Below are 13,057 nucleotides of genomic sequence, written 5' to 3'. Positions count from 1 at the left end.
ATATTCGAGCACCTACTTATCCATTCTGCAACCTTTTTTTTTTTACTCATTGATTCCGCGAAAATAGTTTGAACTTCAAACAAATCAATCGTTTACCGATAATCCGTGTAATACAAAATTTCGCTGTCCAACCTTTGCTCGAATTAAAATATTTAAGAAATTAAAAGTTTTATTTTGACAAAACTTGATGAGAGAAGCATATCTTGTGAGTAAAGGTGTTTCGAGAGTGCCGGTATTTTTTCAAATTGAATTCATTTTGAGCACAATCGACGATAACGCATCCACGTCAACCACGGTCGAAAATATTTTCTGGCCGCACGAAGGAGCACGCAAACCGCGAGGTAACGCTCGCACGAAAGAGCCACGCGAGTAATTAATTCTGCAGCGTTTAACTTAATTTATCCCTTTAATGCGAGCAGACGGTTACGTTGGGAAATTTCGCCGTGAACGCGTGCTTTCAGCTTAATCGCCGCGCGGATTCCGCGGATCTGCGATTACCGCCACGGCGAATCCCGTCGAATTTTTCGACACTTTCCCGCGCATCGATAATTGCTGTCGAAAGGAGAATTACACGAACGAAACGGGACAGAAATTTTGATAACTACAGTCGTGAACCGACTATTTCAATTTGCGACATTTCCATGCAGGTTGTTTATCGTTCGCGAAAATGCAATTTTCCGTCGCTGCTCGCCGATGGAAAAATTGTAATCGATAAATGAAATTTTGCCATTCGCACGATTTCAATGGACGCGTTGTCTCTCCATTCGATTTATTAGACACCCGCTGAAATAGAGCGATCGGCTGGCTATCGTCCATTTTGATTGCAGTTTATGCTATATAGCATCGTATATTTGATTCTGGATGAGCTACGGAGAATAGGAATCACTATTTTTGATTACGAATATGTTCTTTAAAAATGGCGTTGCTTTGGCGGAAAAAACTACGCAATAAAAGTCTGTCATTGTATGCATATGTTGGATTTAGTTCATATGTAGATCGCATATGCAATTGTTGACTATTATATGCTGTTCATATGTAGTTCATATATAGATCACATATGCAATTGTTGACTGTTATATGCTGTTCATATGTAGTTCATATGTAGATCATGTACAGGATTTTGTAGGCATAAATAATTTAACTCGATTTTAAATAAATATAACCAACTTTATTTCAGCAGAATTTTGAACAAGGAACGCAGGCGTCTGCAAATGTTATTTATTCGGTCGCTGGGAAGAGAATGAATACCTGCTCCGCGCTCACGGACTCGATGGAGCGATAACGCGATACCGATTGTTGACGAACGCTACCGATAACGTCCGAAAATGCTTCGCCCTTCATAGACGCGGAACCTCGCTACTTACGAGCATTTCTATTGAATTTTCTTATAAATTCGAATAATCACTCATTAAAAAAGTCAACTCTGCCGGTTTCGCCGGTAGCTTAGCGGCCCCGGGTCGACTTCGTCTTCCCGTGCACGCGTGGACCTTCATAGCGGTAGATGTCTACCCAATTGAGGTCTATAGCGGCCTCGAAAAGATTTTCATCTTTCCGAGCACGCGGGGAGCTTGACGGCCACAGAAAACCCTTTAGTTTTCCGCGCACGCTGGGCTACACCGTTGAGAGTCGACACAATCAGACTTTTCCGATTTTAATGATAACATATGCCCTTTATAGCTAATATTCCCGCGTCTATGATTACAATGTTGCGAATCGGTGCATCAATCGCTTATAAAATAAACATATAATAATTGAAACAAATGCGCTTCTTTGCTTAACATTAAAGAAACTTAACATTATCATACATTAGATATTAAACATTACAAATAAATTTTCCATTATAATCCATTAAATAAACTTAAACTAAATCTGTACTATACATTCTCCCCCTCGTACAAAATTCACTTGAATTTTGTACCTATTCTGCCATAATCAACCGAATAAGCTTTCGTGCAGGACGCATAAATTCGCCCGTTGACGTACGCACTTTCGCTACCCTGACTACTCCATCTTCGCCAGGGAAGACCTCCACTATTTTTCCGCGTTTCCAAGTATTGCGAGGTGCTTGGTAGTCGATTAACAAAACTATATCGTCCACTGCTAGTTGGTCTCCCGTGGTATTCCATTTTGTCCTTGGAATTTGGGTTGGTAGATACTCTTTGAGCCATCGTCTCCAGAATGAGTCTGCAAATGATTGCGCTATCTTCCATTGATTTTTGGGACACACAGCCCTCGCTTCGTAAGTATGTAAATTAGGCGCCCCTGATGATGTCCCAATGATGAAATGATTGGGGGTCAGCGCTTCATTATCCCTCGGATCTATTGATACGTGCGTTAACGGGCGTGAATTTACGGAGTGTTCTATCTCTGCTAGTAAGGTAAGAAGAACTTCTTCGCTGGGCGCTTGCTCACGCAATACAACACTAAGTGCGTTCTTTACTGATCTAATCAAACGCTCCCAGGCTCCACCCATATGCGGCGCATCGGGTGGTATAAATAGCCATTTTATGCGATTCGCTGCTGCATATTCCTTTTGTTTATCGACATCTATGTTGGCTATCGCGTCTCTAAGCTCTTTACTTGCTTTCGCAAAATTGGTCGCATTGTCGCTGTAAATGACTGAAGGAGATCCTCTCCTCGCAGTTAACCTCCGCAACGCCATAATCGCCGAACTTGCGCTCAAGCTATGAGCCATCTCTAAATATATAGCTCTCGTTGTTAAACAAGTAAAGATAACTCCCCATCTTTTCTCTCTTCGACGACCAATCTTTACGTGCATTGGTCCAAAATAATCGATACCACAGTGGGTAAACGGTCTTTCACGATATGCCAATCGCCCGGCTGGTAGTGCAGCCATCTTCGGATTAGTTGGCTTACCTCTACGTAATTTGCAAACCAAGCACTTACTTATTAGTGATCGAAGTAGATTTCTAAGACCTATTATGTAATACTTTTGCCGAAGTTCATTAACAACTGAATCGCGGCTTGCATGAAAGAAGCGACGATGATACTCCATAACGAGAGCTCGCGTCGCTGGATGTTTTCCTTCCAGAATTATAGGATTATTATTGAATTCGTAACCTGCAATCTTTGTTACGCGTCCATTCGCTCGCAAAATTCCACGTTCATCAAGAAAAGGTTGCAGTTGTATGATCTTACTACTCCTATTAATTTCTTTTCCCTTTCCTATGGCGTCCAGTTCTTGGGCAAAATACTCCGTTTGTATTTCGCGAAACCAGTACTGTTCGGCTGAAAGTACCGCATCGCAGTCAATTTCGCCTCGTGGCTTCTTTTGCCAACGGTTAAAAAATCCTCGAATACGTCTGGCCACCGCGAGCAGACCAGGCCAGCCTAACATTTTGCCCGTTACAGGAAAATAACTTGGCACCATATTCATGGTGAAAACGAACTCTTTTCGCAATTCCATTCCATCGATCGTTTCTTTCTCTTTGTCACTTAGGCTTTTTTCAACGGGCCACGATCGTTCATCTTGCTTAAGGAAATCTGGACCAACAAACCATCGCTGATTTGCATGAAGCACTGCGTCCGACCACCGTGTGGCGTCATCAGCCGGGTTTAAACGCGATGGTACCCATCGCCATTCTGAAATTTTTGTTAGCTCCCCGATTTCCCCTAAGCGATGTGAAACGAAGATCTGCCGTATGCGCGGTTCGGATCTTATCCAGCGTATTACCGTAATAGAATCACTCCAAAATACGCGTTGACTAATTTCAATTTCAAGCTCCTTTTGAACCGTGTTGGCTAGTCTGGATGCTAATAAGGCAGCTTGCAATTCTAACCGGGGTATCGATAATGGTTTCAAGGGCGCTACCCTCGTTTTAGCCATAACAAGCGCAACATGCGCTGGGGCATCTTCTACTTCAAAACGTAAATATGCGGCAGCAGTGTATGCCTTTAAACTTGCATCGCAAAAGACATGCAAGTCCGCTTTTACGTAATGTTTCCCAATCGGTGACACACAACGTGGAATGCGTACGTTTTGCACGCTGCGAAGGTGCTTCAACCAAGAGAGCCATCCCTCATGTTCTTCTTTCCGAATTGGGTTGTCCCATCCAACGCCACTGCGCCATATCTCTTGCATTAGTATTTTTGACATAAGAGTAAATTTAGACACAAATCCAAGGGGGTCAAAAACGGACATCACTACTCGCAGATATTCGCGTTTCGTTGGAATCCTTTCACCGTTTAGTAAACTTTTCGGAATTTTCCCAACTCCGACATTGAAGCCTAACGTGTCAGATCGTGTGTCCCAAAAGAGACCTAGTACACGTTCCGTTGCTCGATCGCACAGATTGTTTTCTTGATTGCTAACTGATCGTTTTTGATCCGTTATTTCACTTAATGCTTGATCGTCGTTACAAGCCCAATCATGCATCTCAAAATTGGCACTCGCATTAATTTCCACTACGTCACGAACAAGGCTTATGACCTCTTGTACTGTCTTTCGACTAGCCAAAAAGTCATCCATGTAGCTGTTACTAATTATAGCCCTAGATGCGATTGGCTTCGTGTTGGCGAAACTTCTTGCATTTAGGTTTTTCACATACATAGCGCTACATGGTGATGGTTTGGCCCCGAATATAAGACACGACATTTCAAACACCTGGGGTTCTACATTTCTTGCTTTTCCGCGCCACAAGAATCGCTGGGCTCCGCGATCTTCCTTACGAACTTGGATGCGAAGGAACATGTCCTTTATGTCAGCTTTAACAGCGACTTGTTCTTGCCTGAAACGGATTAATACACCGGGCAATGACTGCAGTAGATCAGGCCCTGAATCGAGTTGATCGTTTAAACTCATCCCTTCCGATTTTGCAGCAGCGTCAAACACAAGTCTCAATTTTCCAGGTTTATTTATATTTCGTACTCCAAAGTGCGGTAAATACCACGTTCTTTCGTGTTTCGAGACTTCTTCTACCTTCGTAGCGTAACCATTTTCGAATAAACGATCCATCTCCCGATAGTAAAGCAAAGCATATTCCGGATCTCGGTCTAATTTTCGCTCCAAAGCGAATAATCTTTTTTGCGCAGTAGTGAGACTATCAATTTCTGGTGCTCGATCTTTTCTCCATAACAAGCCTGTTTCCCATGAGCCTTTCACACGACGCGTTGTACGTTTCAATATTTCCAAAGCGCGATTTTGAGCATTGCTAGCTCTGTTCGTCTCGCATACCCCAAAATTATCCAATTGAAAATATTGTTTTATGAGCTCATCCAATGCTTCATCATTATCGCACAACGCTGTCTGATCTTTTCCGCTTAGGCACACGAACGCCTCAAGCTTTAATGCAGACGGACAAGGACCATGTATAGCCCAACCTAACAAGGAACGAGAAATTCCAAATTTGTACATTTTTATTTCACGAAATTCACGCGTCACTATTATTTCCCAGTTATCCTGGCCCAATAAGATCTTAGGTTGCGCTGCATCGTACGCTTGTAGAGTCACGTTTTCCGCAAATTTTATGTGTTCTACAATACTTTTAGAGAGCGTTTGTATAGGCAGGTTTAAATCTAATACGGACACAGCATGTTTAACCTCATATACATCATGGATTCCCCGAATTCGGAAATCAACTTTCTCGCTCGCCATTATAACCGCAGCTCTATCACTTATACCATTCAAGGCTAACTTGATACGCGGTCCTCGTGCTCCAATTCCTCGAGCTAATTTTCGATCAATTAACGTTATTGTCGAACCTTCGTCCAGTAGGGCGAACGTATTTATGGAACCATAGGGACCCGAAACGACCACAGGTAGTACCTTCAGAAATGAATATGAACTTTCTAGTCACTTAGTGTCATCATTATTTTTGCTTGTTGTTTGGGTCTCACGCAGCGTTTGTTGCTTTAGTGACTTCTTGGTTTCAGCGGTAGTCCTTTTCGATCTGTGTAGCAAACTATGGTGCGGGTTTTTACAATAATTACAATTTGCGCCTTTGCATTCGCTTTTAGAGTGCCCACGATTCAAGCACTTAAAACAGAGATTATTTTTCTTAGCTAACATCCAGCGTCGGGCTATTGTTTCACGCGCAAAATCACGACATTCTGATGATCTATGATTTGTTCTGGAACAAAATGCACATTTATTCATTCGTCGAGCGTAATTGCTTGTCTGGGGACGATCTTGTTCAGACTGACTCGGTTTATGCATAGTCGTACAGACGGTTGCTGTCTTTGGACGCAACTGTTTTTTTGGTATATTAGAACTTCGAGAATGTGATGTAGATGTCGAAGGTAGATCAAATATACCCGTTGCTGCAGCTAGCTCAGCTTCTCTATACACAAAATCTGCGAGTTTTTCAAGCATAACCTTGTCACTACTTGTTTCTGCTGCGTACCTATTAAACGAGTACTTTAACGCACAAGGTAGTTTACCAACTACGATCTTCAACAAATCATGACTATATAAAGAACCAGTCATGTCAAGCGATTTAAGCGCTGTGACAGAGTTGCGTAATGTCGCAGCAAATCGAGCGATATTTTGATTTTCCAAACCTAAATTCGGCAGGGACCTTATGTCTTCAATAATCTTTTCGGCTATTATATGTTTGTTTCCAAACTGCAGTTCAAGTGTTCTCATAATTACGTTAGCATCTGTTGCTGTCGCCAACAGAGTGCTAACGCTTGCTCGCGCTTCTCCTTCAAGCGCATCGAAAAGTCGAGCAATATTTTCTCGATCTGAAAATGCGCCTTGTTCTGCGGATGATAAATACGCTCCCTTAAAATTGAGCCATTCGATGGGATTGCCCGAAAATTTCGGCAATTTACACGTCGTGGTCAAGCGATTTAACAAGCGAGAATTTTCTCCACCCAATGACGCTTCTCTTACAATACGTATAGTATCTATAATTGCCTCCGTCAGACGCTCAGTCGGATTACCAATCCGTTGCGATTCGGTCATATTCGGCGAGCTTGTATGTATCGCACGCACACGTTGCGGTGATCCCATCTGAAAATCGGAAAACTCGTATGCGTTGTTTGTTGCGGTTGTTGCACGGACAGAAGCCCGCGATCCGCCTGCGCTTCCAGGACTTCCACCACCTGAAAGAGATGCAGAACCGCCTTGCGTAGATGATAATTGCGGATTAAGCACTGCGTGCCCTTCGCGCTCTACGGGTGCATCGCAGATATTTTCAGGAGCACGGCTAGTAGTCGCTCTTGCTTCCTGTGTTTGAGAATTTGCCACTTTTGGGCGACGTCCTCTCTTCGCTTACGTAGCTTCAGTTCCAGGAACGACCGTGGAAGTATTCTTCCTCTTTCTCGGTGGCATTATTCCGAAAAAAGTAAACAAGATTATAAATAAATTCAATTATAAATAAACTCGATTATAAATAACAAAACTTGCACAAAAATCCTGTCCGCAAATCAAATCCGATATTCTCTTCCCGGGTTTCGGCACCAAAATTATGTACAGGATTTTGTAGGCATAAATAATTTAACTCGATTTTAAATAAATATAACCAACTTTATTTCAGCAGAATTTTGAACAAGGAACGCAGGCGTCTGCAAATGTTATTTATTCGGTCGCTGGGAAGAGAATGAATACCTGCTCCGCGCTCACGGACTCGATGGAGCGATAACGCGATACCGATTGTTGACGAACGCTACCGATAACGTCCGAAAATGCTTCGCCCTTCATAGACGCGGAACCTCGCTACTTACGAGCATTTCTATTGAATTTTCTTATAAATTCGAATAATCACTCATTAAAAAAGTCAACTCTGCCGGTTTCGCCGGTAGCTTAGCGGCCCCGGGTCGACTTCGTCTTCCCGTGCACGCGTGGACCTTCATAGCGGTAGATGTCTACCCAATTGAGGTCTATAGCGGCCTCGAAAAGATTTTCATCTTTCCGAGCACGCGGGGAGCTTGACGGCCACAGAAAACCCTTTAGTTTTCCGCGCACGCTGGGCTACACCGTTGAGAGTCGACACAATCAGACTTTTCCGATTTTAATGATAACATATGCCCTTTATAGCTAATATTCCCGCGTCTATGATTACAATGTTGCGAATCGGTGCATCAATCGCTTATAAAATAAACATATAATAATTGAAACAAATGCGCTTCTTTGCTTAACATTAAAGAAACTTAACATTATCATACATTAGATATTAAACATTACAAATAAATTTTCCATTATAATCCATTAAATAAACTTAAACTAAATCTGTACTATACAGATCACATGTGCAATTGTTGATTGTTATGTGCTGTTCATATGTAGTTCATATGTAGATCACATATGCAATTGTTGACTGTTATATGCTGTTCATATGTAGTTCACATGTAGATCACATATGCAATTATTGACTGTTATATGCTGTTCATATGTAGTTCACATGTAGATCACATATGCAATTGTTGACTGTTATATGCTGTTCATATGTAGTTCACATGTAGATCACATATGCAATTGTTGACTGTTATATGCTGTTCATATGTAGTTCATATGTAGATCACATATGCAATTGTTGACTGTTATATGCTGTTCATATGTAGTTCACATGTAGATCACATATGCAATTGTTGACTGTTATATGCTGTTATATAAACAACCATTTGTACATAATATTTGTCATGAAGTTTGACAGGTATTTAATATTGTATACAACTGTTTGTTATCATATGTAACTGCCTCTTATGACATACAAGTGTTTGTTAATATAAGCCATCTATTGTGACTTCTGTTTCATTGTATACAACTTTCTATGATTTTATGCAATCATATACTCGTGCTTCTCATCATATGCAACAGTTTATGTGTTACTATTTTTTATGTATGCACCTGTCTGCGTTTCCATGTAAGAATGTGTGCTTTTTCTCATATGTAAGAATTCGGAAAAATGTAGATAAGAGTGTAATATTTCCAGCATCCACCATAGGAATGCTACAAAATCAAACTTCATCGACTGGTTAAAACTGGGTCAAAGCATACGCAACGCAGTTGCACGCCTTCGAGTTCGCATCTCAAATTCAAATCCTGGCCGATAATGCTCGCAGGTAGCATCCAGGCTCGAAAATAATTCAGCGTTAGCCCGGATGGAGTCGTTTTAGGGAATAACAAGCGGGTCTTAGAGCCGGGCAATTTGCGCTAGTCCAAGACAAACGGCGAAACAGGAGGCCATTGCTTACAACAAGCTGGACCGTGTGCATTTGCATGGGTATTACGCTAGCAATTGTCTCACGATCCCACCTTCCGTTCCTCCTATTTATTCGCCGTGCAGCTCTGCCATCGAGAAAGTACCGCGCACAAGTTGAAAGCACCATCTGCCTTCGAAATGAGAAGGTGGAGAGGAAAAGGAAGTTGAGCGAAGTTGAAAGTCGACGACTTCCGTCTACGATCGTTTCAATGCCGCCTCTGTTCATTCTTTTTGCCGTTCAGCGCGGAACAACTTGAACGCGTACAAAATGGCGGAGGACAAGATGGAACGCGGTATACCAAGATGTCATCAAACTTACAATTGTTTCGACGCAATTTTAACAAGTTATGCCACCTGAGAAATTTTTAAACTTATGTTGTGAAAAAGAATTGTACTGGTGTTCGAAATACCGTCACAATTTTCCTATTTATGTCTCCAGTCTGTATATCATTCTTTAAATGTTTAAGTGTTGAGGTAAAGAGTTATATCTTGAAAATGTTTAACTCGGTGAAATGTCTGGAAATGAAAGCGGTAGCCCGTTCGGACCAATTCCGCTTACAAGCACATAATATGTCATGAAACGAAGATTAATCTCGTTTCCGTCGTAAAAGTTACTCCATTAAATGGCGTCAAAGAGTGTGGTACGTAAAGTGTGTATGCCTTCAGGGCCAGCGATAAATTCCCGTTGAAATTGCTCACAATTTGCGTACTCGTTGTGCCCGACTCGATACATAATTTCAAGTTCTGGTCGGTGGAGCGCAAATGCACCGTGGTCAGCACGATTCGAAGAGCGTAATTTGCGTTTTACCTAACCGAAAACGGTGAAATCCTAGGGCGTCGTTCGCGACGCCACCTTCGTCGCTCACATGTAGACACGTAGATAGGCCATTAACGGTAAACCGGCACTCGTCGTGGCCGTAAATTGCTCGTCGGATGATTACAGGGCCACTAGCCGGCTGGGGACACCTTGTTCTCCTCGCACCCTTGAATACAGTTCCGCGAGATTTCGATGGAATGGTCGGTGTTAAAGATGTGCTTTTACACACCGAACGATCGACGTCACGTTGCGGTCGGCTGCTTCGAAATCGATGGTAATTAGTAGCTTTTCAAGCGAGATGTTGGACGCGCCGTTAGGCGGGCTACTGCCATTTTGAATGGCACCTGGAGTTCCGGATGGAATCACGCGCCACGGAGAATGACTTGATTTGGGAGAGTCTGATGTGGAACGGCCCTGACTGCAAATTGTTCGGAGAATTGGATACGGGTAATGGAGAGGAATGCAGGGATGCACGAGGGCGGAAAGGTACAAATTTTCAAATGTTCAAGTATTCGAATGATGAAATATAGGAATTTTCAAGTTTTTACGTTTGTAAGCCTTCAAGCTTTCAAGTTTTCCAGTTTTCGAGTTTTCAAATTTTCTAGTTTTCTATTTTTCAAGTTTTCAGGCTTCCAAGTTTTCAAGTCTTCAAGTTTTCCAGTTTTCTATTTTTGCAGTTTTCAAGTTTCCAAGTTTTCAGGCTTTCAGGTTTATAAGTTTGCATGCCTTCAAATTTTCAAGTTTTCAAGTATAGAAATTTTAAAATATAAGAACTTATTAATTTGGTATTTGCAAAAATTTCATATTTAATTATTAAGAAATATACAAATTCTAAAGTTCTAATATACACATGTCCACAAGTCCATTTTCTAATTTTCCAGAAAGCATATATTCAAATTAACACTTTTCCAACTTTCTAGAAATATTTATCATAGTCTCTAATATACTAAAAACCATATCTAAAGATTTGAAGTTTTATAGAGACCTATAGACAATATCCAAATTTTCCGGAAGAAAGACTCAAATTTTCAACTTCCCAGAAGTCCCACACGAAAATTTTCTATTCTCCAGAAATCTCATATTGAAATTTGCAATTTTCCTGAAGTCTTATATCTCAATTTTCGAACTTTTTGAAGACTTATATTCAAATTTCTAATCTTCTGGACGATTCATGTAAAAATTTTCCAATTTTTCGGAAGATATATTCAAACTACCAATTTGCAGAAGATTTATATGCAAATTTCTGATGTTTCAAACGATTTGTGCTCAAATTTCAATTTTTTAGGTCTTTCAACTTCTGAAGAGAACATTTTCATTTGCAACTTCTTGAACCAATAATTTGTTAACATTTTCAACTTTCAACTTCTTTAACCAATAATTCATCAACATTTTCACAAAATTTTCTAAGTTTAAATTCTCAAATTTTTAACAGGTGAAACATTCAAGTTCCCACTTTTCCAAATTTTGAAACTACCCAAATCTTCAAATACCTGTAATTGCAAATTCTTCAAATTTTTAAATTTATCAATTCCCAAATCCCAAACTTAAAAATCTCAAAATTCATAGATTGCTAAATATTCCTAAACATCCTCCTAAATATTCCCTGCCCAAATTCCTACATCCCCAACTTGCAAGACCCTTACCAAACTTTGTAGCACAAAAAAATTGACGAGCATCTTTCATAAAAATTTCTGGGACTAACAGTCAATGCTCAGTCAAAATTCAACCCAAAACAAGGTCAAAAATTTGGTTACATCGCCTTATTAGATTTAGCGTATTTCTCACTTGAATTGCAAGTTAACTTGTCTTTTCTCGCTTAACAGATTACGGGTAAACCGTAGGAGACATGCTTTCATTTAACGCGACAGTCGTCCGTTAACAAGGTTTCGCGGCGACGAGGGTGCAGGAAATACGGTGGCAGAGAAACGTACGTACACGTCTAGCATGATTCTTCAGGGTCGAATTCTCTGTGGTGTGCTCGAGTTCTCGAGTTGACGTCCGCAAATAGAGGAACACCCTCGAACGGAAGATAAACGCGCAAAGGCGAGCTGCAAAACACGAGGATCGTTCAAGCAACCCTTCTTGGCGACCGACAAAGAGACAGCAATGTAACCCGATGCTTTGCCAACCGGTACAACAGCCAGTTTTCTATAATACGAAATTTTAACGGTACACTCGGCAAATCTGATATCACCGAGAAAAACTAGGCGAAAGAGGTCCAGTCGTTGATCTTTAAGAATTTCTGAGTACTCTAACGGTGGGTCAAGGGTTTGACCTGGGTATTTGTGGATTTGAGGATCAACCGAAGATCTGGAAGTATGGAAATGTAAGATTTTGTGGATTCGAGGGTTTTGGGGATTAAATGAAGACCGGGGAATGTGGGAAGCTAGGGATTTGGGTTATTTGAGGTTTTGGGGATTAAATGAAGATTGCGAGTGTGGGAACATAGGGATTTGGGGTTTACGGATTTGGAGATGAACTGGAGGTCGAGAAGTGGAACCTAGGAATTTGGAGATTAGGGAGATTGAGAAATGTAAGAATACAGGGTTTTGGAGATTTGGGGATTTGAGGATTTATTTAAGCGAAGATTAGGGAATTAGAGTGTAGGAGAGAGAGTATTGGGTTTATTTGGGAGACTAAAAATTAGGAGATGTAATGGGGATCTTGAGGTGTTTAGAATTTGGGGATCTATAGATTTGGAAAGCTAGGTATTTGAGTTTCTAAGAATTTGGTATTTGGGTATTTGCTTGACTGTGGATTTGAAATCTAGGCATTTGACTTCGCATGGATTTGAAATCTGGGTATTTGACTCACTAAGAATTTGGAATCTGGGTATCTGACTCACTAGGAGTTTGGAACTAAGGCATTTGACTCACTAAGAATTTAGAACCTAGGTGTTTGAGGCACCAAGGATTTGGAATCTAGATATTTGACTCACTAGGAATTTGAAACTAAGGCATTTGACTTACTAAGAATTTAGAGTCTAGGTGTTTGACTCACTAAGGATTTGGAATCTGGTTATTTTGACTTACTAGGAATTTTGAACTAAAGCATTTGATTTATTAAGAATTCAGAA

At 40.9% G+C, this 13,057-nt stretch overlaps 2 protein-coding genes across 3 annotated transcripts in view; both read right to left on the bottom strand.

Annotated features, from left to right (window-relative positions):
• LOC100883817 (defective proboscis extension response 20) overlaps positions 1-13,057 on the bottom strand; it is a 405,987-nt gene that overhangs the window by 211,495 nt on the left and 181,435 nt on the right. The gene's annotated exons all lie outside the window — the stretch shown is intronic.
• LOC143263990 (uncharacterized) lies at positions 1,919-5,614 on the bottom strand. Its single transcript, XM_076528975.1, has one exon. It carries the CDS (start codon positions 5,612-5,614, stop codon positions 1,919-1,921), a length of 3,696 nt encoding a protein of 1,231 aa, XP_076385090.1.

This window comes from Megachile rotundata, chromosome 2 (assembly GCF_050947335.1).
Source record: "Megachile rotundata isolate GNS110a chromosome 2, iyMegRotu1, whole genome shotgun sequence".
Lineage (NCBI taxonomy): Eukaryota > Metazoa > Arthropoda > Insecta > Hymenoptera > Megachilidae > Megachile > Megachile rotundata.
This window is presented reverse-complemented; position numbering and strand designations above follow the sequence as displayed.

Excerpts from the sequence above, each read along its gene's own strand:
- LOC143263990 (XM_076528975.1), bottom strand. The coding sequence starts at position 5,614 with ATGGCGAGCGAGAAAGTTGATTTCCGAATTCGGGGAATCCATGATGTA.